Genomic DNA, 24,519 nt, shown 5'->3' on the forward strand with positions numbered 1-24,519 from the left:
GGCTAGTATTCTTCGCAAAATTTTATATAAAAGCAGTGATGCTCTGCTTGAATTCCACAATATATCCGTGATTTAATTTTACTTCCCTCTTTATGCTTTAAAAACTTTTAAAAATGTAAATAACTTCAATCCTCTTTTCTGTAAATTTTTATAAATTGTTTCAATATAGACCTAATATTCTTCAAATAATATGACCTTTCTTATGGTATTTCTTAAACCTATGACTTATAATATGACCAATTTTCAAGTAACACAAGAATGAAATTCTGAGTTCGATTTTTTCTCTAAAAATTCATCAATCGATAAATTTCTTTTCTGTTCAAAAATTGGGTATGGTACGACTTGTTATTTTATACAACAGTGAACAGTTAATATTAAATTTGAAGAAATTCACAACCATGAATTTTCCAAAAAATTTTCCCGTTGTCAGCGCTATAGTATACTGAGCAACTAAATAATCCTCGTAGTCGATTATCCACCTCTTCAATGCCTATCACTGTTGGGCGCCAAATCATGTGAAGCTGTATTTTACTCGCCTCACATACGTAGAGAGATTTGCCAAATCATGTAGTGCTGTATCTTAACGGCTTCACACATGTAGAGTGAATCTTGTACTAAATCAACGGTGCTGAGGTTATAAATTTTGTAACTGCGTACGTGGACGCTAAGTGTACACCAGACTGATTGATTCACTACAAGATTCAATACAATTGTTGGAATCGTGGGAGGCCTAAACGCTCGCTCACCCTTGATTCTTCTAATGACAGATTGTATAGTGATGAAATTTTTATAAGCAGTGTAGCGATCGCTAAACACTGAAGACGGATACCTTAAAATTATTACCTGTGAAGAATGAGCATATAAAATCATACAGGTCGAGCAAAAATCCCGATGTAGATAATTTACGGGACTGCGTCTCTAATAAGTTCTGAAGAATTAAAATACGGTATTTGGACCAAATATCGTTCAGAATATACTTCGAGAACAGAGTCTTGTCGGGTTTTAAGCTCTATTGTGGGAATTTATATGATCTCTGGCTGCATCTGCTGTACAATTGATGTGTTCGCTCCTAAGTCGAGGTTGGTAACAGATAAAAGCTGATATATGAGCAGGTAAGGATAAAGAATAAATATCTCGATCTGACCCCACTCGCTACATCCACTTAGACCTGTTCCGATATCCAGCTTAATTCAATTATTTCAATGATCGTATTCGATCGGTTCTTGATGATATAGAACGTATCAGACACAATAATTGACAGGCTTAAGAAATAATCGAACTCAGAAAACGAATTAACAAAACTGGAATATATTATAATAAAATATATGATCATACAGTGCAGATTCAGAATTTGATTTACAGATCGATAATAATTTAGCATTGACAAAAGAGTTAAAAATGTTCTTGTGCTTGCATGATACCATGCGTGATTCGACAGAATTTTACAATTGATAAAGTTTAACAGTTTTGAAAAAAATAGTGAAAAAATGAATTATAAAATATTTTAAAAAGTTTGCTCGGGGTCGTGGTTCTGGCAGCGGAGGATAGCTAATCAAACTACAAATTCTTAGAAATTCTATATGGATAAATTCTAGGCTCTTAAATGCTAAAGCGCTTGTCGGCGTGGCCAATAATTTAACGAAGAAAATTTTATGTTTTTCTGCACTGAAATATTTTTGAAGCGTAGATTGGGGCCCCTTTTAACTTATAACTCACGTGAATTTCCTTGGCGGTCGTGGTTTTCTTCTTTAGATCAAAAATCGTTTGATCGGCAACGGATCCAGGCTTCGGTTTCAGCACGTGGGAGATTTTTAATTTAATATTTCCTTCACCAAATTATTTAAGGGATAATTTACTTTAAACTTTTAAATTTATCGATTGATGAAAATAAATTTACAAATAACAAATAGATTGGCCTAAAATATTGGCTCACAAATAAAACATATAAAATCGAACGAAAATTTTACAAATAGGTCTTGGTAACTATAAAGAGATCTGAACGGTGAGGATTTCAAAAGGGAAGTGCTGTCTTTTCTCTCAGCTTCTTGGCTAGACCTTTCTTCTGAGAATCTCGATGTAATAATTTGCATGAAAATTTGCCATTGGTAGAACGATTGTGACGTAGACGTGACGTCAGTGGCAGGCAGTAGAATATAATTCCTTTAATTACAATAATAATTCAATTTATGTAATTCTTAAAACTGCTTAATCTTCTAGACATAGTTCCTCTCATACAATGTACATGTGCTAGCATATATGATAAGACAGGTTTGTTGTCTGATAGTAGATTAACATGTGTTGCTTTCAAACGATCACCTCTTTGGTGCTATTTCTATGCACTATGATTGGCTTAGGCTTGCCAAAGAGATTTAATTACCATGTGGTTCAGTTGAAGTAACCATTAATAAATTAATATTCTTATACAATTTTTATTAGGTTTGAGACTGTTATAATTAATTTCTGCCGTTTTATCAATAATATAATTTCATGCTATGACCTAGTTAGTTACAATAAGACCTGACATATAATATAATTTCTTAAATAATAAATAATTTCAACGATAATACATACATTTTATTTTTTTATTTGAAATTCTTGGTCCTTTATTGATAGTTTTATAATTTTTAGGAATGATATTTTATCTTGCGTGAAGCCAGCATGACATTTGACAATACTTTGAATCAGTCAGCTGTGTTCGAACTGTTTTAAAAACATCTGATCGATAGTAAACAAAGTGTAACCTCAAATTCAATGAGCAATTCGTAAATAATTTGTGCTTTATTTGCAAAATAATTATAATTTTATTGAATAATTTTTCTAGAAAATATTCGGTACAGAACGGTACTCTTATCTAATACACAGTTACTGATAAGTAAGTGTTATCGCTCGGTCGCTAACTATTCCTTTAGCAAATTCTTTCATTTTAAAAGGTAATCACAATTTTCTCTCTTCTCATGAGATCTATTTGAAAGATTCATCACAATATCAAATAAAGCATGGTCGGCCTGAACAACACGTTGCCATAATTATTGAACATATTTCGGTCTTCTAGCTCGTGTGGAGTCATTGGCGACGGGCGCAAAAAGTAAGTTGCAACGGACGCTCTATGTGCGCTCGTGTGGCCCTAGCCTAAGAGGCTACTTTTTTAAATTTACTCAATTATGTAATCATTTTATAAAATTAGTAGAATTGATGGTGATGTTGTGAAATCTCTCCATAATAAGAAAACAAATATATTGTCAAATTTCACTAAAAAAATTTGACAATATATTTGTTTTCTTATAATCATTTTATTTTTAAATTGATATAAATGGTCCTTCTTTATGTTATAATTTGAAGATCATGTTTTATTCACCCTAGATGGGTAAGTTGAAGTCTATTATCTAAATTCTGATTCTTTGTAATCTAGGTAACTTTTGCCTAGTTGGATTTTGAAATGTATTTTATGATTTATTAGCTTTGAACTCTATTTTTTTACAGACGGGTCTTTCATCAAATTTTTTTCCAAATAATTATCTTCTTCTAATTCATTCAATTAATGGAACGTAATTTGTATTTTCATTCTTGGCAAGCCTATGGCAATTATCCTGTCACTGTATGTTAATACTTGCCCAAGAACATGTAACTGTAATTCAATAATTTTCGAAATAACTTCTTGCCTGTGTTATATTGAAATTATGAATTGAATAATTATTATTCAACAAGACTCCGAAGATTGATAAAATTTTATTTTCCTCGCCTCCTGTCTAAAGTGCTCACTTTACTCCCTGGAACATAATACTAAAGTCACTTTTTCGCTCTCGGGAGGAGAAAACAGGAAAACTTTCTAGAGCCTAACATCATTCAAATAACATGGGAAGCATCTCTATTTTAAAAACGTACATTTGAAACTTAGACCAGTTATAGGATAAACACGACCCATTTTATATTCATACTGAAAGTCGATGAAGCCAACATCTACTGCCATATCTCCATATCGTGACGTCAGCATTGGATAGAAGACTTCTGTAGAGTTTGTTTTCTATTTCAGCGGGAGTTTACCATTTCCATAAATAATAATTTACTTCCATCCGAAATAGACACAATCAGCTATGGAAAACAACGTAAACAAACTCTGCAGAAAAGTTTTCTATCCGATGCTGACGTCACGATATGGTGATATGGCAGTAGATGTTGGCTTCAGAGGCTAGACTTCCCAGCGTGTCTATTGTATAACTGGTCTAAGATTTGAAATGGGTGAGAATGTCTAAGCTCAGATGAGGAAGCATAAATAATAGAGTAGTCATTAAACCAACTAAATTCAATACCTCAACCAGACATTTGATCAATATATGAAATTTATGTTTGTATGCTAGAATTATTACAAACTTCATATCAGTATACTGAAACAATTTGTGAATAATTTTCATATTCCATGTTATTCAAAATACCAGCCAACGAATATTCCTCATTAACTAATCAAATATGGAACGGGAACTTCATCATAGATGTAGTTGTGTAGGCCATTCAGAAGGAAAATCAGAAAGGCAAAAGATAATGAACAAAAAGAAAGGTGTCATGAGATAGAAGCATATCAAGGCAAGTTTGATGATTTTAATGTACATCGAAAGGTTAGAGAGGTGACAGAGCTTGGAAGAAAGTTGGTTCATGGGACATTACTCAATCATAGAGGGGAAATCATAGTGGATATTGCAGAGAAGAAAGACACTTGGATAGCATACCTTGAGCCTTGAGAAGTTGTTTGAAGATGATAGAATCCATTCAATTGGACAGATAAGGGCAGAAAGTGGGTCGCTCATTTTGCTATCAGAGGTACAAGCAGCAATTAAACAAAGAAAGGAGGGAAAGGCAGCGGGGCCGGACAACATTCAGGTGAAATTCATCAAGCTTTTAGAGGAAAAAGGATTACAGAGCATCACGAATCTTTTCAATAAGATATACTCATCTGGCAATATACCGCATGACTGGTTGGTCTCAGAATTCATTGCTCTTCCCAAGAGGCCGGGGACAAAGAGATGTGAGGACCACCGCACCATCAGTCTCATGAGCCACCTTTTGAAAGTTTTTCTCAGAATAATTCATAGAAGAATTTACAAGAGATGTGAAGAACAAATATTTCAAAATCAGTTTGGTTTTGTCAAGGCAGTTGGAACGAGAGAAGCGTTATTTGCTTTGCAAGTTTTGGTCCAAATGTGTAGAGATGTTAATTGTAATGTTTTTTGCTGCCTAATTGATCACCAGAAGGCTTTTGACCGGGTAAAAAATGAAAAAAATTTTGAAATAATGAGAGGAACAGGCATTGATGAAAAGGACTTGAGGATAATTATAAACCTGTACTGGGGTCAATCTGCAACAATGGGGGTGGATGGAGAAACAACAGAAGAGATAAAGATAAGAAGAGGAGTGCAACAGGGATGTGTTGTCGTTGTTGTTCAACTGCTATTCTGAACAGATCTTTAGAGAGGCATTAGATGGTGGGGACGAGGATGGCTTACCAATACAAGGTCGGAAATATGAGGTATGCAGATGGCACCATAGTTTTTGCTGATAGTGAAGAAAGTCTGCAGCGTCTAGTGAACAGAATAGTAGCAGTAAGTATGGAGTATGGTCTTGATATCAATAGTAAAAAGACGAAATTCATGTTGATCTCCAAACACAGAAACGATAATGCCCAAATATTCATCAATGACCAGAAGTTGGAGCGAGTGGAACACACAATTCACTTGGGAACAACAATAAATTAAAAGTGAGACATGACACAAGAGATTAAGCCACGCATATCCAGAGCAACAGCTGCCTTCAATAGAATAAACAGAGTTTTCAAGAGCCATGATGTTACCATTGCAACTAAGACTAGACCTCTGAGGTGTTACATCTTCCCTATTTTCCTGTATGGAGCAGAGTCATGGACATTGAACAAGAAAATTGAAGCTTTTGAATTATGGTTGTACCGAAGAATGCTCAAAATATCTTGGACAGAGCATGTAACAAATGAAGAAGTTCTAAGAACTTCTGAACACTATTGAGATCCGTAAGCTCCAATACTCAGGTCACATAATGAGAAATGAGTCCAGATACTCTCTGCTGTAAATCTATTCTTTCAAAGACAGTCTGTTTATCTATGAATCGCAAACCAAGCAAATTTTATATATTATTTTTTATTATTACTGTATTATATAATTTATGAAAGCTTTTTCTTTGTCTCAAGAGTTAAGTATTATAATTATCAAGTTCGGCTCAACTTCGGCTGATGGCAAAATGCCATGCCTAATGAACTGTTTACTTCTGATTTACTGTTTATTATTTCAATTTGTTTCTTTGTTTTCTACATTGAGAACTGTTTGAATCGTTTGTTGAATAAAGTCAATTTCTATTCTATTTTACTCTCTGCTGCAGCTCATCATGCAGGGGAAGATAGATGGAAGGAGAGGATCAGGAAGACGAAGGATATCCTGGTTACACAATCTTAGGGAATGGACCGGGAAGACATCTGTTGAACGTTTCCGAATTGCTGTCAACAGAGTCAGACTTGCCCTGCTGGTCGCCAACCTCCGTAACGGACAGCGCACTACAAGAAGAAAAAGACCATTATTGTTACAACTTTTGCCGACAGATAGCGCATAGCACTGTCGGCAGAGAACTGTGATTACAAGCCAGCCCAGCTGTTTACTTTTTAGGTTATGTTGTAACACATTGTTTGGACACGTAAGCTTTAAATAATTATTTTATTTGCAGTTTTTATAAAAATGTAGGTGGAGGAAAAATGTTGTGTATACTGTATCACAAGTGAAAATTTTTTTTTCTCTAAAAAAATTGTTGCTCTCGGCTTCGCCTCGGGCTTCAAACTTTTCCCTCAGGGATACTGTTCACTATATACGTTTCACAGATATACAAATAACTATTTCTACTAAACCAATACTAAATACAATACTACAATTTCTACTAAATCAATAGACCAAATATCAAAAGTCCCCACCCCTACCGCCTTTGCTAAGGGGTACCATTTGGTTTCTCGCATAAAACTCAAAAACTATGTATCTTAAGGACATGACTGTCAAATAACAAATTGAAACTTACATAATTTACTACAATAATCATCCTACAACTTTTTTTATAATCTCCTCTAGTTTACGAGATATCCGCTCTTGAAGGTGTGACATCTATGAAAAAACACGTTTGCCACAATTTTTTTTCTATTTTTGCTCTTATTATACAATAAATTTCATTCAAAATTTTAAATTCTTAATTTTTGTTTTTTTCATGTGAAAATGGATTAAATTCCAGAAAAGTGAAATCATAAACTTATATCGAACTTTCAAAATGTAATCTAAATTTGGGGGAGAAATATTACAAGGAGTATCCTTAGTTTTTCTCTCCCGGTCATTCCTCTCTTGTACAAATAATAATAATAATAAATAAATGAATAATGAATTATTGCTTTGTTTTGTCCTTATTCACATTAGTATCCTACAGAGAGATAAATACCGATTGTTCCCAATTCATTACCTTTAATATGTTTAATTCCTCACTACCCTAAACAGAACTGCGGGGTCAAAAATGTATATATAACCTATATAAATAACCTTACTCTATAACCTTTCCTTGACTGGACTAATACTACATAAAACGAAATTCAGTATTGTAACCAGGAACTGATGAAAATACAGTATAAGATGGATAAGTAATAAAGTGGATCTTTTCATCGAAATTTTCCGGTAGGGTCTCCAGAATTCATTATACGTACTTTCAACGACGATTTACAAACCTTTCCATCAGTGCAGTGAAAAATATTCAAAGTGATCAAGAACTTTCATGAACATTTTAGTAATCTTCGATTCTGTTCAACTTGTAATCTTTCATGGTTTATTTCATTCTTTGGTTTTGTTTTAATTTTGTAATGCATTTTTATGGCTCTAAATATTCTTTTTATTTATTCTCTTGACCTGGTCTTTAGCATAGTTTCATTTCATGATTGGTGAGATTCACTCGGATTTAACTATTCACGGGACTCTAGGTCCAGTATTTGCGATTATTATACAACTATTCTTAATATTGAGAATGGGGTGTAACAGTATGTGTAAGTCATTCTTATAATCATGTAATTCGGAATTAAATACATTATTTATCATGAATTGGGAATAATCGGTATTTATCTCTCTGTAGGATACTAATGTGAATAAGGACTTAACAAAGCAATAATTCATTATTCATTTATTTATTATTATTATTCGTACAAGAAAGGAATGACCGGGAGAGAAAAACTAAGGATACTGCTTGTAATATTTCTCCCCCAAGTTTAGATTACATTTTGAAAGTTCGATATAAGGGTATGATTTCACTTTTCTGGAATTTAGTCCATTTTCACTTGAAAACAACAAATACTGAGAATTAATAATATTTAAGGTTGAAAAACTAAATAAAACAAAAAAAAATACACTATAATCACCGTCAAATTGGAATATGTTATGCGTAATTTTACAAAATTTAGAGCCAGAAAAAAAGAAGTCACTTATTCAGTACAACTGTAATATAAAGGAGGAAAATAATAAAGGATATAAAAAAAATGAAGGAGACTCATTTCCAGATGGGAATTATCAAAGATAAATGAAATGTTTGTTTTCTAAGTACTTGAAACTTTACTAGTGTAAAAATACAGTTTAATTTGTTTTGTATACGTTCAAAATTATATTTGTTTCAATTGACTCTGGTACTAATCAAATCAAATCAAATCAAATCAAATAGTTTTTTATTTTGACAAAAAAAAACATAACTCAGTGAGATGAAGATATAAACTTCTATACAGTTAGTTCCTGTCAAAATAAAAATACTACTTGCTAAATTATTTACGATTTGTATGCAAGTAGGAGGTCAGTGAAAAAGGTTTTTAATGCTACATTCACACACACACTCACACATCTTTCTCTTTCAAGTTGGTATGTGCAAAAAAGGTAAAAGAAGTATTATAGTAGAATCTAGAATTATACTAGATTCTTTAACTTCTTTTATACGTAAAATCGGATAGAAAGGGAACAGCAATAATAATGCGAATTGACTATATCTCATCCTGAGCCTGTACAGATTGTTCAATCATTGGGAGCGTAGAACTAAATTTATCGAGAACCAATCTGATAATTCCAAAGAATATTCCAAGATGCGTTCAAACTCATTATGAGTCTTTATAACCTGGACTGGATGATCTTGAGAGGTATTGACGAATACATAAATATCCAGGATCCTCAACACTTGTGCGAGCTTTTAAAAGATGTTATAGGATCATTCGAAATAACATTTTCTAATACAAAAACGTTTGTGGCCGTTAAATGTGACGGATGTCGTTAAAGGCCAACAGGAATGGAAAGTGTCACGGTGCAATAAAGACAGAACATAATACGGTGGCGATAATCTGAAATGGATCGTAAAACTTCCATGAAAACGGAATAAACATTTTATCAGCGGAAAATGTTAGTTGGTGTGGGGTGGGAAATGTGGTATGAAGGTTATAGGCAGGGAGAGAGAGATAAGTTGTTGAGCTGTGAGTAGATTGAACGAATGAAGTTTTGTGATAGGGACGAACATAACGGCAGCGTTATTTTTTCGAGATTAAATAGAACAAACCGTAACGAATTCTAGCGCACAGGTTGTGAGTTTAATTAGGTGGAGCTGGGGCGTATTACAAGTTGAAATGTGGGTCGGTGGTTTGCTTTGGAGTGTTGAGTGTACTGGTGGGAGGGGGAGTGGGGTTGAGAGTGCAAAGTGGTGCCGAAAACGATTTTGTGCCTCGGAGAGAAGAGATTTGCATGGTGGTTGGACGTTGGCTGTATTCTCTCATACTCTGGCAAGATACCTCCTCTTGCAGCAAGTGGGGTGAGAAAGCTTAATTATTTCATAGAATGGAGATTAGCGCGTCCAGAGGGCGTCGCGTTTTAACTGCTTTTTGGGCAATAAACCAAGCGCAAGCACATTGTCGCGCTTATCGCTTGCTGCTCGCTGCTCGCCGCTGCTGTGCGCGTCTCGGCGCCTTCACGCGCGCCTTTATCCTTATCGGCGCAACAATAAATCACATTTAACTATCCGCCGCCTCTCCGCCCGCTTCCTGCTGCTGACGCCAGACGTCCTTTTTTATGCGCGCGTTCTTCAAACACAAAAGGAGCTGCGCCGATCGTCAGTCCTAAATCATAATGCAAGTTGGCAACAGAATTGAACAGAGTTGATAAGAAAGCGATCATCGTATGATGCTCTCGACATCAATAAATAAATCATTGTGGTAGCATATTCATCATCAACTGAAATAAGTAGAATAAATTAATATACACATGAGAGCAGTCATTGTAAAAAATAAATATCTAATAATATATAATATATAATATGAGTGTTTCACTGCCTTTGGTATGGATAGCAGTATTCATCAATGTAGGCTTGTGTTGAGTATTGAAGCAAGATACTGTATATAATTTCAAAAATGGATCATACTCATTGATTAGTTGAAAAAAGTGTCTGTATTTATAAGAATAAGAATAAGAATGAGAATAAGAATAAGAATGTTTATTTCGCCAAAATTACATAGTTACAAAACATGAATTATACATACAAAATGCATAATAAAAATGTAAATTATAATAGATCTAAATGATTTGGCACAACCAGCAAAGTTAAACTTGTGCGCTAGCTGTGAGTTCATAAAGCAAACAGATGGGAATTTCCATTCCCATTTCATTCTGATCTAAACATTCATTCATATTGACCATTCATTTGTTAATTTAATTACAAGGTATGTTGAGTCCCAACAATAATAAATGATAATAATCTATATAAATAAAAATCGGGCCTCAAATTTTGACATTCAATAACTTTTTCATATGTGAACCGAATTTGATGATTTTTTTAGTTGTGTTCGTTATGTTCAGGACTAGGTTCATGGCCTACAAATTTATAATCCGACTTCAGGACTCTTTCCTACGGCCCTTGAAAGTTTACATGTAATACTTTAGGGAGAAGATTGTGAGCTGGCCACACACAGAATTAGAAATCATCTGTTATAATCATTGCGTCATCCAACAGCAGTTGGTAGGTACGGTAGATAGTAGAAAAGAGTGTAACTATGCTGCTCCATAACCACCCATGCATTTTATTCTATGACGCTCCAGCCGTGGAATACGGACTTACAGCCTCCAACCAGATGTAATTTTATAGCTTTGGGAATATTCTAAAGCACTGCAGCGGATCATTAGTGAATATCTACTGCGAATACATTTACAGAGTGGAAAGTGAAATATTGTACCCGAAAAATGTATGTTTCAAGTTTTTGAAGTTGAATAAATCATGAAAAAAGTAGTCGAAATACGACGTTTCTCTCGAAAATCATAGTTTGGTTAATTCTGAACACTTTGGTGATAAAACCTTTCCAATATCTCTCACAATAACTGAATAGTAAGCGATATAAAAATTTCTGTGATGATGACCACAATCTTGAATTTTTCAATGATGTCTAATATTTTCTCGTTGTTTTCATCATCAATATTCCCATTCAGCTTGTTGTGACGAAGAGATTGAGACCATTTGCAAGTTTCTATCTTGAAGTAGTCATGAAGAAATCGATTTTATAGTTCCAGGCTGTTACCTCATACATATGGAAAAATGCACCAGAAATCATGCAGGGTTTTCTTTGAAGGGCGCTGGAGAACTCATTTTTTGACGTACAGCGGATTAATATATATCGTTCCAAAGTTGAAGAAACGCTCTAGATTTCATAGATTTGAAGTTCTTCTGTATCTCTTGCACAAAAAAAGATATAATGGAATAAATTGTGAAAAAAAATTGAAAAAACGTTTTTGGGCTTTTAAAGTTTATAATTGAGAAAATATACGTTTTAAAGGAAAATTTTATGAAACATAAATTGTAGAGGAAGATTTTAAAAATATTTTCGTTTAAAAAACGATTGAATATCTTGAACAGTTATTGGAATACAAGCGATAAACTAAAAGCCTGAAAATTTTGGCGGTCATCTTTTTTCCGAGGTGTTTGCCTGTGATTTTGACTAATAATCATCACGATCCTTATCATGACCCAACGAAGAAATTGAGACATCTTCCACGGCTGTTACCCAAAAGTGAGCACAGAATGACATTTGTGCCCGGACTATAAAGAATATTGATTCAATTAGATTTGAGTTCTCAATACATGGCAGAATGGTTACTCTATCCAGAGCCCCTCGGAACCATCAGCATACAAAATAAATTGAAAAATCTTTCACTAGAATGAGGAAAAATGCTCCTGCCCGCTCAGAGTTTGCAAGAGACTTCACATTGGATGAGCTCATGGAGGCTGTGAAAGAGATTAAAGTAGGCAAGGCTCCTGGGTTTGACAGAATCCATTCAGAATTCCTGATCCATTTTGGAAAGAATGCTCTGCAATGGTTGACTGGATTTTTCTCTGATATTTTACAAACAGGACACTTACCAAAGGCTTTCAGGAGAACGAAAATTCTCATCCTCAAGCCAAATAAACCTGAGGATCAGGCTGAAAGCTACCGTCCTATAGCACTGTTGAGCTGTTGCTATAAGCTGCTTGAGAGACTCATATTAAATAGAATTGGACCAATAGTCTCAGAAGCTATCCCTGTAGAACAAGCAGGCTTTAGAACAAGTAGAAGCTGTGGTGACCAGGTTCTGGCCCTTATCAGTCACATTGAAGCTGGGTTTCATGAGTGTTTGAAAACTTCTGTGGCATTTGTGAATTTGACTGCTGCATATGACACAGTTTGGAAACAGGCACCCTTATATAAACTGATACAGGTCATCCCATGTCAAACTAACCTAAGGCTCATTGGTAATATGATTTCTGATTGGAAATTTGAAGTTATTCTGGGCAAAAAGATCAGTGAACAGAAAAACTTAATAATAGTCATCCACAGGGTTCAGTCCTTGCTCCAAGTCTTCTCAATTTATACACAGCAGACTTGCCTATCACATGTTCTAAGAAGTTCATAAAATTATGCTGATGATATGGCCCTTGCAGCTCAGCATAAAAATCTTGAAAAACTAAGGAAGTGCTCTCTGAAGACCTGAAGAAGATGGGTGAATACTTCTATAGATGGAGGCTTATTCCAAACCTGAAAAAACTGAAGTCAGCTCAATCCACATAAATAATAAAATGACTAATAGAAAACTCCAGGTTCATTCCAATTATGTACTTCTCTAGCATCATAATTTCCCCAAGTATCTAGGTATTACACTGGAGAGAACACTGTTTTTCAAAAAAACACCTGGATACCACTTCAAAGAGAATTTAAACCCACAATAACAGCATTCAAAAACTGTGTGGTTCTACTTGAGGTGCCTCAGCCCATATCCTGCGATGTTCCCACTCAGTCTCTTGTTTATTCTGTGGCAGAACACAGTGTACCTGTGTTGATCAACAACCCATACACTAAGAAAATTGATGCACAGCTCAACATGACTATGAGAGAATTATTACTGGGTGTATTGAGTCAACTCCTGTAAATTGGTTTCCAATACTGAGCAATATTGCTCCACCTCCCTCACGGAGGAGAAATGCCCTGTTGAAGGAGTTCAAAAAGGTTTCTGATAACCCAATGCTGCCAATTCATAAATAGGTCGCCTCAGATCGAGAAGGCCTCCATTGACATCTGCAAAGGATTTGGTCAGAAGCAATTTCAACATAGACTCAAGAGTGGAATGCTGCTTGGAATTTGCAAGCATCTGACCAATTGGCACGGCTTATCAAGCCAAATAAAGAGCCAGAAGGTTTCAGCCTTTCCCATCACCTTTCAAAGGGATTAAACAGGGTGCGAAGAGGGCATGGTGTATGTGGGGATAGTCTGCATAAATGGGGGATCACTCAATCACCTGAATGTGACTGTGGAGCTCCAAAACAAACTTTGGAACATATTGCTGAGGTCTGTCCTGTCAGGTTGTATCCCCATGCTGTTGAGGATTTTGTAAATGCTGCACCAGCGCAGCTCTTGAATGGCTGGCTGATTTGGACTTAGCTTTATAAATGTCCAGTTCCATCTTTTAATAATACGTTATTAAAACTACTAGTTCTCTCCATGTGCATAGCTTCATATTTTGATTTTGACTTTTTTTAATTTGATGACATTAAATTATATTTGAGCCTATAATCCATATTTGAGAGGTAAATGTGTCAAAATGCCATACGCTATATATATTTATATATATATATTTATATATATATATATAATACAGGACAAGTTAGTTTCAAATTATGTGTTTTATTTGATGCGCCTGTTAATAGTCTCAATAATAATTCACACATAATGGATGTCTACTGGTTCAATGCAAACGGCGCTGGCGATCCAATCCAAATGACCCATTTATGAACTTATCGGTCATTATGACATAGAAGGATAATATTCATAATTAACTTTTCTCAAGACACACAATTAATTAATGAATAGAATAAATCTGTAAGATCTCTATTGTGAGGTCAACTCAGTAGCCTATCCCTCCGGAACTATTATTGATTTAGAGATCTGAACGGTCAGTAGAATGGGGTTTAGCCATGAATATATAGGATGCCATTTTGCAGCCGCAAGGAAATAAACATCTCGTCATAAAGTAGAGTGTGAACTACCTGCAGACTGAACGACCATGTATTTGCCCCGACCCAGCAGCCTGCAGCTCAGAAGCTGTATTATAGCAGGCGTTTCATCTGCGGATGATTTGTTCATGAATATGATTTGTGAATTGCTATCTTTCATGGCAGAGTGTACTTTATTTCTGAACAAAACTCCTTTCAGTGCACAATATCCTCGCAGAATGGAAGTGTGTAAAATAGCGCTGGATATTACCTTCTGCACATTTTCCCCTCTGACATAAATCTCTTTTATTTCGCCGGCCATTTCAGTGAATCATGTTCTGCACGTCCGCTATACCCTCCACCCTCCTCCGGTCATGCCACCCCTCACCACCTGCCCAGCAGCAATTCTGTTGCCTCACGTAAAAACTCTTCTTGAAATGCAATAGGGTCGTAAACATTATCTTATTCCTGCCACTTATAAAACTGTAAATACTTCACTATAAATTGATCCAAGAGAAGGTTAACGGAGCTCTATTTGAAGGCGAGGCGATGTGTAAGCTCTACCGCCAACCACGTTTCTATGTATCCATACTATTCCTCATAATTAATGTATTCAAATGTTTGATGCCACTGTAGCGCAGCTTCTGTGGTTTTATATAGGAAATCAAAAATCAATTAAACTGCTTAAACTAAAATAGAGAATATTACCAAAGCTCCTTTTTTCAAAGGCAAATCTCATTCTTAATAATTTATACAGATTGTTTCTGAAATAGACCGACATACTAACTCGTGAGGTGTTTCCTAACATCAAAGTAAAGGAAACGTTCCAAAAAGCAGGAGTCATGAAATGCTTTGTTACCAAGATAATAATGGCGGAAGATTTCAAATTTTTCCTGTAGCTTTCAATTTCATAATTTTGTGGTGGTCTCATAAGGGTACTTAAATGTTCAATTCTTATGAGTTTGAATTAAAGAAATTTGAAATCTTAATTCTTATGAATTAAAGAAACACTTAGAAGTTTCTAACTTTGATGATTTTTGAGATAAGTCCTTCTTATCCTTCTTTTTCAGTAATCAATCTACTTATTTTTACCACTCTTGGGTTGATGGAAAGATTGATATCAAGTTCGGCTAACGTTACTAAATTACGGCACAATTGTATATCAAGTTCGGCTAACGTTACTAAATTACGGCACAATTGTATTTCAACTAAAGTAAATTCGTATGGCTTTTGTTGGTGGGGAGTCCCTTGCGGGAAGGTCCCACCGCCTGAATATATAATTTAAGCCGTCAATGGGCCTTACGACTGTCATACTTCAGCCGGGACCGACAGTTTAACGTGCCCATCCGATAACACGGGAGTGATCTGGTTAAAAAACTTTTGGTATTGAGAGGGTTTGAACCCGGGTATTATAAAAATAGTAGGTATTGCCAGTAGATCATCGATCTACATGTGATGATGTCATAGCTTATCATAGCTTCAGTTGTGGGGCCTGAAGTAATAGTGGGTATTGGTTCAATGCAATTTCATCATGTTTTTTTCATGTTCAGTAAAGAAGCTGATCACAGACCAGTGGTGCTGAACGGTTGCTCAAGACAGATGTTTCGCCTTGCTGCTGATATTTGTATACAAAACAAGAACCTAACCCATTCCATTGTATAATGAATGTAGCTAATATTTTTTATTTGAAAGTTATCATCCCACACATGATCTTAACATGTGTTTAAAATGTTATTAATTAAAGCAACAAACTCACCAAAAATAAACATTCAGTCATCGAAATGGGCTCAAAGAATATGTTGTGTGAAACACCAACTCAACCCTCATATAACCCAAACAGTCCAATCCTAACCCAACCTAACCAATAGAATACCAACCCTACCTAATCAAAAGAATACTAAACCTATTAATTCTAACCTAACCAAACTCATTCCAATCCAACTTTATTAAACCAAATCCTAACAAAATTACAACTCACCTGATCTTATCTATTCTAACTCAACAAAATCCAATGAAAAATGAAACCCAACCAGTCAAAATCAAACTAAAAAAAAAACCCAACCCTATCCAATTAAAGAATAATAATATACCTATCAATTTTTTTCTACTCAATCTAACCTTAACAAATTAAACCAAACCTAACCAAATTGAAATATATAGAATCCAACATATTCTGCCACAACTTAAACCATTTTAACCCAACCAATCCAAATTTGATTTAACCAAACCTACCTGATCCTAATCCAACCTAACCCAATCCAAAAGAATATAATTTGTCTCAACCTTATCTATATTCTCAAGCATCGAACTCAACCTAACCTAAATTGGGAAAACGATAATCAAACCTAATAATATAAACCTAAACCGATAATGAAAACCTAACCTTACCAAAAAAAGAACCTAAACTTATACAACCTGACCTTTAAATCATACCTAACCTATCCGAACCTCACCTAACCTATTCCAAAATCCCCCAATTTGATCAAACCTAAGACTCACCTAATCTAAGCCCAACCTAATCAAACCTTTAGCTCAACCTAACCCACTACAGCCTCAACCCAACCCTATAACAATCCAACCTATCCTAACAAATACATAACCTAATCAAACCCAAACCTCAAACAATAAAAATCTAGAACCTAACCAAGCCTAATTCAATAAAAACCTTACCCAACCCTATTTTTCTAACTCCAGCCCTAACCAAACAAAACTCAAACCTAACTAATTACAACCTCAAACAAACCTAACCATTCCTTAGCCTTCCATAATAAATCATCAGCTTAACCTAACCTCATCTTAATCTTACCTGTGCCAAACTTGAGCTCAACCAAACCACACTTCAGTTCAACACCACCCACCCACAGCTCGGGTCAAGTTTTGTAACTCTTTTTTTAGGAAAGAGGATCCCACAAACTTGAACACAATAAATATGTGGTACAAAGAAACCAATCAGGAGAATGTTTTTCAGTTAGGTAGAACCTTTCATATTAGTATGTTATGGACAGTTCCAACACTTTGCATTTACTTTTTAATTTATTAGTTTAAAAGTTTTTTCACACACTTCATTTACTCTGTTCTTAAACATTCTAATTACACTGTTATTTCACATTTTATCCACACTGTTCTTCCACACTTTAATTAAATTTTCCACTCACACTTTATTTACACTGTTCTTCTACACTTCATGTAAACCGTTGTTTTGTAGAATTGAAGTTCTTTCTTCTTCTCGCTAGTATCCATTTCCGTTTCAAAGTTTCATCTTTCAAAAAAGAAAGATTTCATCTTTCAAAAAGACTTTCAAATGTCAAGTATATGTAATTAATGTTTGATTATTTGTGAACTCAGTGTGTGTTAAAGAGTTCTTAACTGTAATTTATTCCCGTAAATATATCTTTAATACTGATAGAAACTTGTAAGAAATCTGGACCATACATGAGCCCAGCAGAGTCGAAAGGATCCAGCTAATTAACTATTGGAGATAATTAATTATTCTACGAGAACTTCAGAACATCATCATAGTGAGTGTGCTAATTATATTAAATGAGCTCATTTAACACTAAGGCCTTTATCAGTGAATTGGGGAATTGATCAAAGTGCTATATAAATTTTATTCAAGTTTAAAAAATTCACAACATGACAACCGCTATTAGGCTTATAGAACTAGAGTGATCTATATAAAAATATATTTAATACTATTATAAGAAGCTTATTTCCATGCACAGCACGAACTCAAAAACCCTGAGATTTTAGATTATTACTTTTATTAAGTATTATTCATTGATCAAAGTATGTTCTATTAAATCTATAGACTGAACAGGTTCCAAGTTGTTTAGTTCTGAACTGACTTGAAGTTCATATCAGTATTAATAAAATACACATTTTTTACAGCTCACAATACTGTGAATGCTGATCAATTCTGTGATAATTATTACAATATTAGAAATTTTATTTATTCAAAGAAAATTATATTTATCAAGAAATATTTTTGTCTATGTTATTTTATGGGAATATATTTTATGTTTTATGTCAGCATACAAAATTCTTGAAGTTTTTATTATTTTCCCAATTCATCTCGTGATATACAGTTAGAGCTGTCTTGGTATCAAGCATTATTATTCGGCAGCATATATAATTAGTTAATTCAATTAATATTGATATTATTTAGAGCATTTATCACTCATCATCCTTTGATGATTGTAATACTATTCAGCCAGCAAAATCTTACTGATATTTACATTAATAAGTCTACAGTATATCATATAAGGATCCAGAGAACTTCAAGAACTGGCGTTGTAAGTTTCAAGGAATTTCGGAAGGATGAATTGATGTATACCTGTATTCATGACGAGCGTTTAAAGGATCAGCTAGAAAAACCATAGTTGATTTTCATTATTCTCGATTGAATATATGGTTACTGATAATCAGTCACCAAATATCTTTTTGACTTCCTTATTGGTATTCTTCAATAACTTCACGAAAGCATTGGTAAGAACTATTGATCACCAGTTATTAAACCCTATGGTGATTCATTATATTTGGAATATCCATGCATCTACTACTGAGCTAGAGCTTTGGTCTGAACCCAGCGTATTTGCGATCCGGACGGCCTCAACTTTTTGCAAATTTATTTTCAAGCTAGGGATCTTAACAATTACTCCAGTATATATCAAATATTCCATTCCACATAAGAATGTCGTCCAACATGGTGTAACATATTGTAATTTGGATAGATAAATAAAAATCCCTAGCTGAAATATTTATAGGTCTAAGTGAAGTAATTGGCTAATATCGCCAAAGAGATAACATAAAGATTAGATAATATCAGATCGTCCTGGCTAAACTATACAACAGCCTAAGAGGAATCGAAATAATTTTTTGCTAATATATAATATTATATAAAATATTGAAAATTTGAGGTTAGGCATAAACATTTAGTGATCGGCGACCTAACGATCGACCGAGCCATACAACGTAGAATCTGACCAAACACCTTGGCAGAAATTTATTGTGGCAAAACGGTATGCAATTTGAGGAACTAAAGGTCTCACGTGGCTAATTATTATGATGTATGAAACAGATAATAACATATAAAAAATTAATTAGCATGTAGAGAGCATATTTAAAAACCCAATAAAAATAATTAAATGTATTAAGGAAATAGGAGGTTACCAGGCGCATGAATACTATAACAATTTGCATGCACCAATCACATAATGGCAATTGATAGGCGGCAATAGTGAGCTGATTCAAGAATATTTGTATATATTTCTACAAATAAATAGAGTTTATGAAAAAATTGTTGTATAGTCTATGTTTTGGATATGGCCCAAAGGCAAAGAAATTATTATATATATATAACATAAGTAATAATTTAATATTTTGGCACGGTCTATTTGAGCCTTGAATGGCGGAGGACTAGAATATTCAAATTTTATGCAAATTTGAAAATCGGAAATGAGAATTGTAAAATTGAGAAACGAGAACGACACTCGCCTGCCAAATGCCACCATGAGAGGTCACTAAAAATTATAGAGCGTAATACCTTGCTATATCTTGTAATAATTCAAAGTTAAATTGAATGACTAAATTTCTTATAAGACTTTGTGATGCTCTTGTAAAGCAAAAGTCATTTTAAATAATTTTGTAATCCCTTGGAAGAGACGACTCCGGCTACAATAGTCCAGGACCACCAGGAGTTGGATCGACATCAGCAGCTCATAAGAAAATTTCGACACGTGAGTGAAAAATATTGAAATAGTGATAGGGCGCCCTCAGTGCTTCGAAATTAAATAAGAATCAAAGCTAGCTCGTCGAAAGGGTTTTCTTATAAATTAAGAATTTGGTAAAAAATAATTGTGCAAGTAAATGTAGTATTAAAGGTATTTTATTGGAAAGTAACGAGTCAATCTACATATCAGAAGTCCTATAAATCAAAGAAGTATAAAATCTAGGCTGTTAATACATTCATATGATCTTTAATTTCTGCAATATAATTTGCAATAGTTTGTTGTAGCTCTGATTCACTAGATGAATTGCTCTATTTATTCCGTCAGGTGCCGAATCTTGCACCCTGAGATAAAATATATATTCATTACAAAGAAATCTATTAGATACCATAGAATTGAATATATATATTTGGATTATTGGTTGTCAATTTATCAAGCTGATTTTAAGGAATCTATTTTAAATAGAATTGTCCAAGTCGACAAGTATTAGCAAGCTGATATCGCAGCTACATGCAAATGGATGCATATGATCATAAAAATGAAAGCACATGGTAACGTTTCATGCTGTAGAATTTAGAGAATAGTATTTAGCCTGTGATATTTTATTGACTTCGATTATTGTTCTATCTTATATTATATATTTTTTATCGCTCTATATATTTTTTGCTCTGATTTATTTTTTGAGATATTTGTTAATATATGTATCAAATTGTTTATGGTGTGCGATTTATTTTAATTCCTCAATACTATAAGATAAGTATTATATATATATATATTTTAATGAATTATCAGAATTATTGTGGAAGCTCATATCTGGGCCTATAAAGATTTTTATGAGACTGTATCCTATGAAAAACCACGACCTAATTTTTATAATTGTTGAAATATTTCATGCTCTACCGACTGATGCCAAGCAGGAGTCTAATCGTTATTTAAATATAAAAAATAACGTGACAATGGATGGCAGTATACCGCACCACATAGTGTAACAGTTTTTTCACACATTTACACTGTTCTTTCACACTCCAATTACACTGTTATTTTACTTTTTATTCACACTTCAATTAAATTTTCCTCTCACACTTTATTTACGCTGTTCTTTTACACTTCATGTAAACTGTTGTTTTGTAGGATTGAAGTTCTTTTTTCTTATCGCTTGTATAAATTTTTGTTTCAAAGTTTAATCTCTCGGAAAAGAAAATACATAAACTTTTGGAGTCTTGTTATAATTCCCGCGACAATTGGGTACACAACAACAGAATCCCATGATTTGAAGCCCCAAATTTAACATTAATTTTTACAAACGGATATTAGAAAAATGATAAACAAACCATATTCATTGAAATGGAAGACCGTGAAAATAGAATCCGTAATTAGATTTTTTTGGTTACCATATCAGATATTATGATAACAAGCATCAGCGCTTTTATTTTGCTTGCCTATCGCCAGTAGATCACCAATCTACATGTGATGACGTCATAGTTTCAGTTGTGGGGCCTGAGGTAATAGAAGGTATTGCTAGTTCCCATATAGCTAGGTCTAGTACATAATTCCATTATGTATTTGAATTTTTTTTTAATAACACCAGCATGATAATATTCTACACACAGTAATATGAATAATGTGAGAAGCAGTAATATTAGAGTAATATAGTGATAGAGATTGAGTACATAGATGTTATAGTAATTATTTATCATAAACGAGCGCAAACCGCTCATGGATTGCTGTCATGAGTACGAGGCTGGTAAATCGAGCGATTCGCCAACCGCGCGACAACCGAGCGTAAATCGCTGTCATGTGAACAAGCTCTAATGCCTATGTCAGGGAATTGAAATTCACCATTAAACAAATCCCATCAGGGTATAATTTTTAGGTGATAATTCATGCTGACAGAAAATCAATGGATGTTCATGTTTGTCGTTTTAACAGTCCAGTTGCCAATAGAGTGGCAGTAGTCATGATTGGACAACAATTTGGAAGAAGAGACATTGTACTACAAAGTATATGTTAAAACAAATGGGTAACATTTACATGGCCTGTGACACATTGCAATATTCTACTCTTTTGCAATGGTGATAGATGGTTATCAAATTTGTATTTATCAGTGTGATCCTGTCTCAAAAATACCTCTCAGGAAGAAGGTTTCTGCTCCCAGTCTCTAGCCTATCGAATCATGATGAGGTTGGAAGAAACAAATCATATTCTTCTTTTCCGTGCTCTTTTTAGCCAGAACTTGGTAGACATGTATGCTGAGATTGAAACTGAAAGACTAAATTTCATTAGTTTTAATCAGACAAAGCTGAGAGCAGAAATCTATATTCTTTGCAGGATGCTGTAGGAAGACAAGATGCTGTTGCATCTTGGTCAAAAAAATGGTGGTACTCCCTCCATCATTTACTGGAGGTCCTCAATGTATGCATGAGCACACTTGAGAAGCTCTCACCCATGTGAGACATTATGGTTGCCCTGACTTATATATTACATTCACTTGCAATCCCAAATGGACCGACATTCAGGAGCAGGTATTCCAAGGACAAAATCCATATGACCGCCGGCATGACTTGATAGCTGAAATTTTTCACTTGAAAGTCAAAAACTTCATGTCACTCCTGATTAAAGGATGTTTGTTTGGAAAGGTTAATTGTTACATGTATTCAGTGGAGAGGCAAAAAAGGGGATTGCCTCACATTCATATATATTACTTTGGCTTCAGCACAGTATCTCTCCAAATGATATTGATAGAGTAATACATGCTGAAATACCTGATCCTGACACTGACCCACTGTTTCATGGAATAGTAAAGAAAAATATGGACCCTGCGGAAGTTGTAATTGAAATTTCCCTTGCATGAGAAATGGATCATGCAGCAAGAGTTATCCAAGGCCAACTCAGAAAGACCCAAACAGGTGAAAATGGCTACCCACAATATCGACGTCGATCTACTGCTGATGGTGAAAAAACGAGTTGTATTTAATCAGACTCCTGTTGACAACCGTTGGGTGGTCCTATACAACCCTACTCTGCTTCGTGTTTTCAATGGACACATCAACATTGAGTTGTGCAGCTCACTGAAATCCATTAAATATATTTGCAAGTACATAAACAAAGGAAGTGATCATTCTGAATTCACTTTGACAACAAATATACATGAGTATCTATGTATAAAAGTGGAAGATATATTAGCATTTCAGAGGCTGTATGGCGAGTTTTTGGCATCCCCATAAATGAAAGTATCCACTGCTTTTTATAACCCTATTTCGGACTTTTAATTGAAGTATCCACTGCTTTTTATAACTTTATTTCGGACTTTTAAATTTGGGAGAGAAATAGTGCAAGGTATCCTTAGTTTTTCTTCTGATCTCTGCTCATTTATAAATATGAATAAATAACTAATTTGAGTTTAAAATATATACTGTCATGTGAATATGTCATGCGAGGTGAAACTCCCGCTAAAGATACTCCAATAATAAAAAGCCATACTGGTACTATCATTATTGCATTACATATTTTTATTCTCAAGAAAAGCTTATAGAATCAAAACAAATCTTGAACATGTAGTTAATTTCATAACTGAAGTCCAATCCATCTCAAGCAAAGTATTACGAAGTATGTGGACAATAATAACAATAATATTAACAATTAATAATAACAATTCTATTGATGGCTTGACATGATGCTGTTTGTGAATGGAATTAGAGCTACCCTTACTTCCACATATTTATATTCCGGCTGGACTTTACAATCAAATTTCTGAAGTAGTTAAAACTGGGTAAGGATTAAGTTACAGATTCGATTTTGCAATGTAATGTAATGTTTATTTAATTTGCTTTTTTGCCACAGGTCTCTTCAGACCTGGCAAAGCAGAGTAGAATCAATCTTATGGCGCTTTCTTGATAATGCGATCTATCCAGAACTGTGAAATGTTCAAAGTTACCGCACTTATCGATACAATCCAGCCAGAATTTACAATGAATCATTGAATCATGATTATTAAAAACGGTTTACAATCTTCCAAGAAAAACAGCTGATATAGACTAATATTTATATATTATTTTCACTTATTCAACGAAATGATAGGTTTAGGCCATTAGCACATACATTATACAACTTATACGGTAGTCGAAAATCACCAATTGCTTGATTAATAAATTATGTATATTTTACTCAGAATTGTTCTACAGGAATTATTATCTTAGTAAAATTACATTACTTGTTAATACAACTTGAATGAAAT

The 24,519-nt window shown here is 34.2% G+C and overlaps 1 protein-coding gene across 3 annotated transcripts in view; it reads right to left on the minus strand.

Annotated features, from left to right (window-relative positions):
• Nucleotides 1-6,142: 6,142 nt before the first annotated feature.
• LOC120354476 overlaps nt 6,143-24,519 on the minus strand; it is a 47,057-nt gene continuing 28,680 nt past the window's right edge. The window contains exon 4 of one of the 3 annotated variants that reach the window (XR_005573055.1): nt 6,143-6,568. Coding sequence is in view for 2 of the 3 variants with exons in the window: in XM_039441726.1 (XP_039297660.1) it covers nt 6,381-6,568 (188 nt within the window). In the remaining variant the exon portion in view is untranslated. The remainder of the gene's footprint in view (nt 6,569-24,519) is intronic. The other 2 variants (XM_039441726.1, XM_039441715.1) reach the window with 2 other exon arrangements.

Source organism: Nilaparvata lugens, chromosome 1 (assembly GCF_014356525.2).
Source record: "Nilaparvata lugens isolate BPH chromosome 1, ASM1435652v1, whole genome shotgun sequence".
Lineage (NCBI taxonomy): Eukaryota > Metazoa > Arthropoda > Insecta > Hemiptera > Delphacidae > Nilaparvata > Nilaparvata lugens.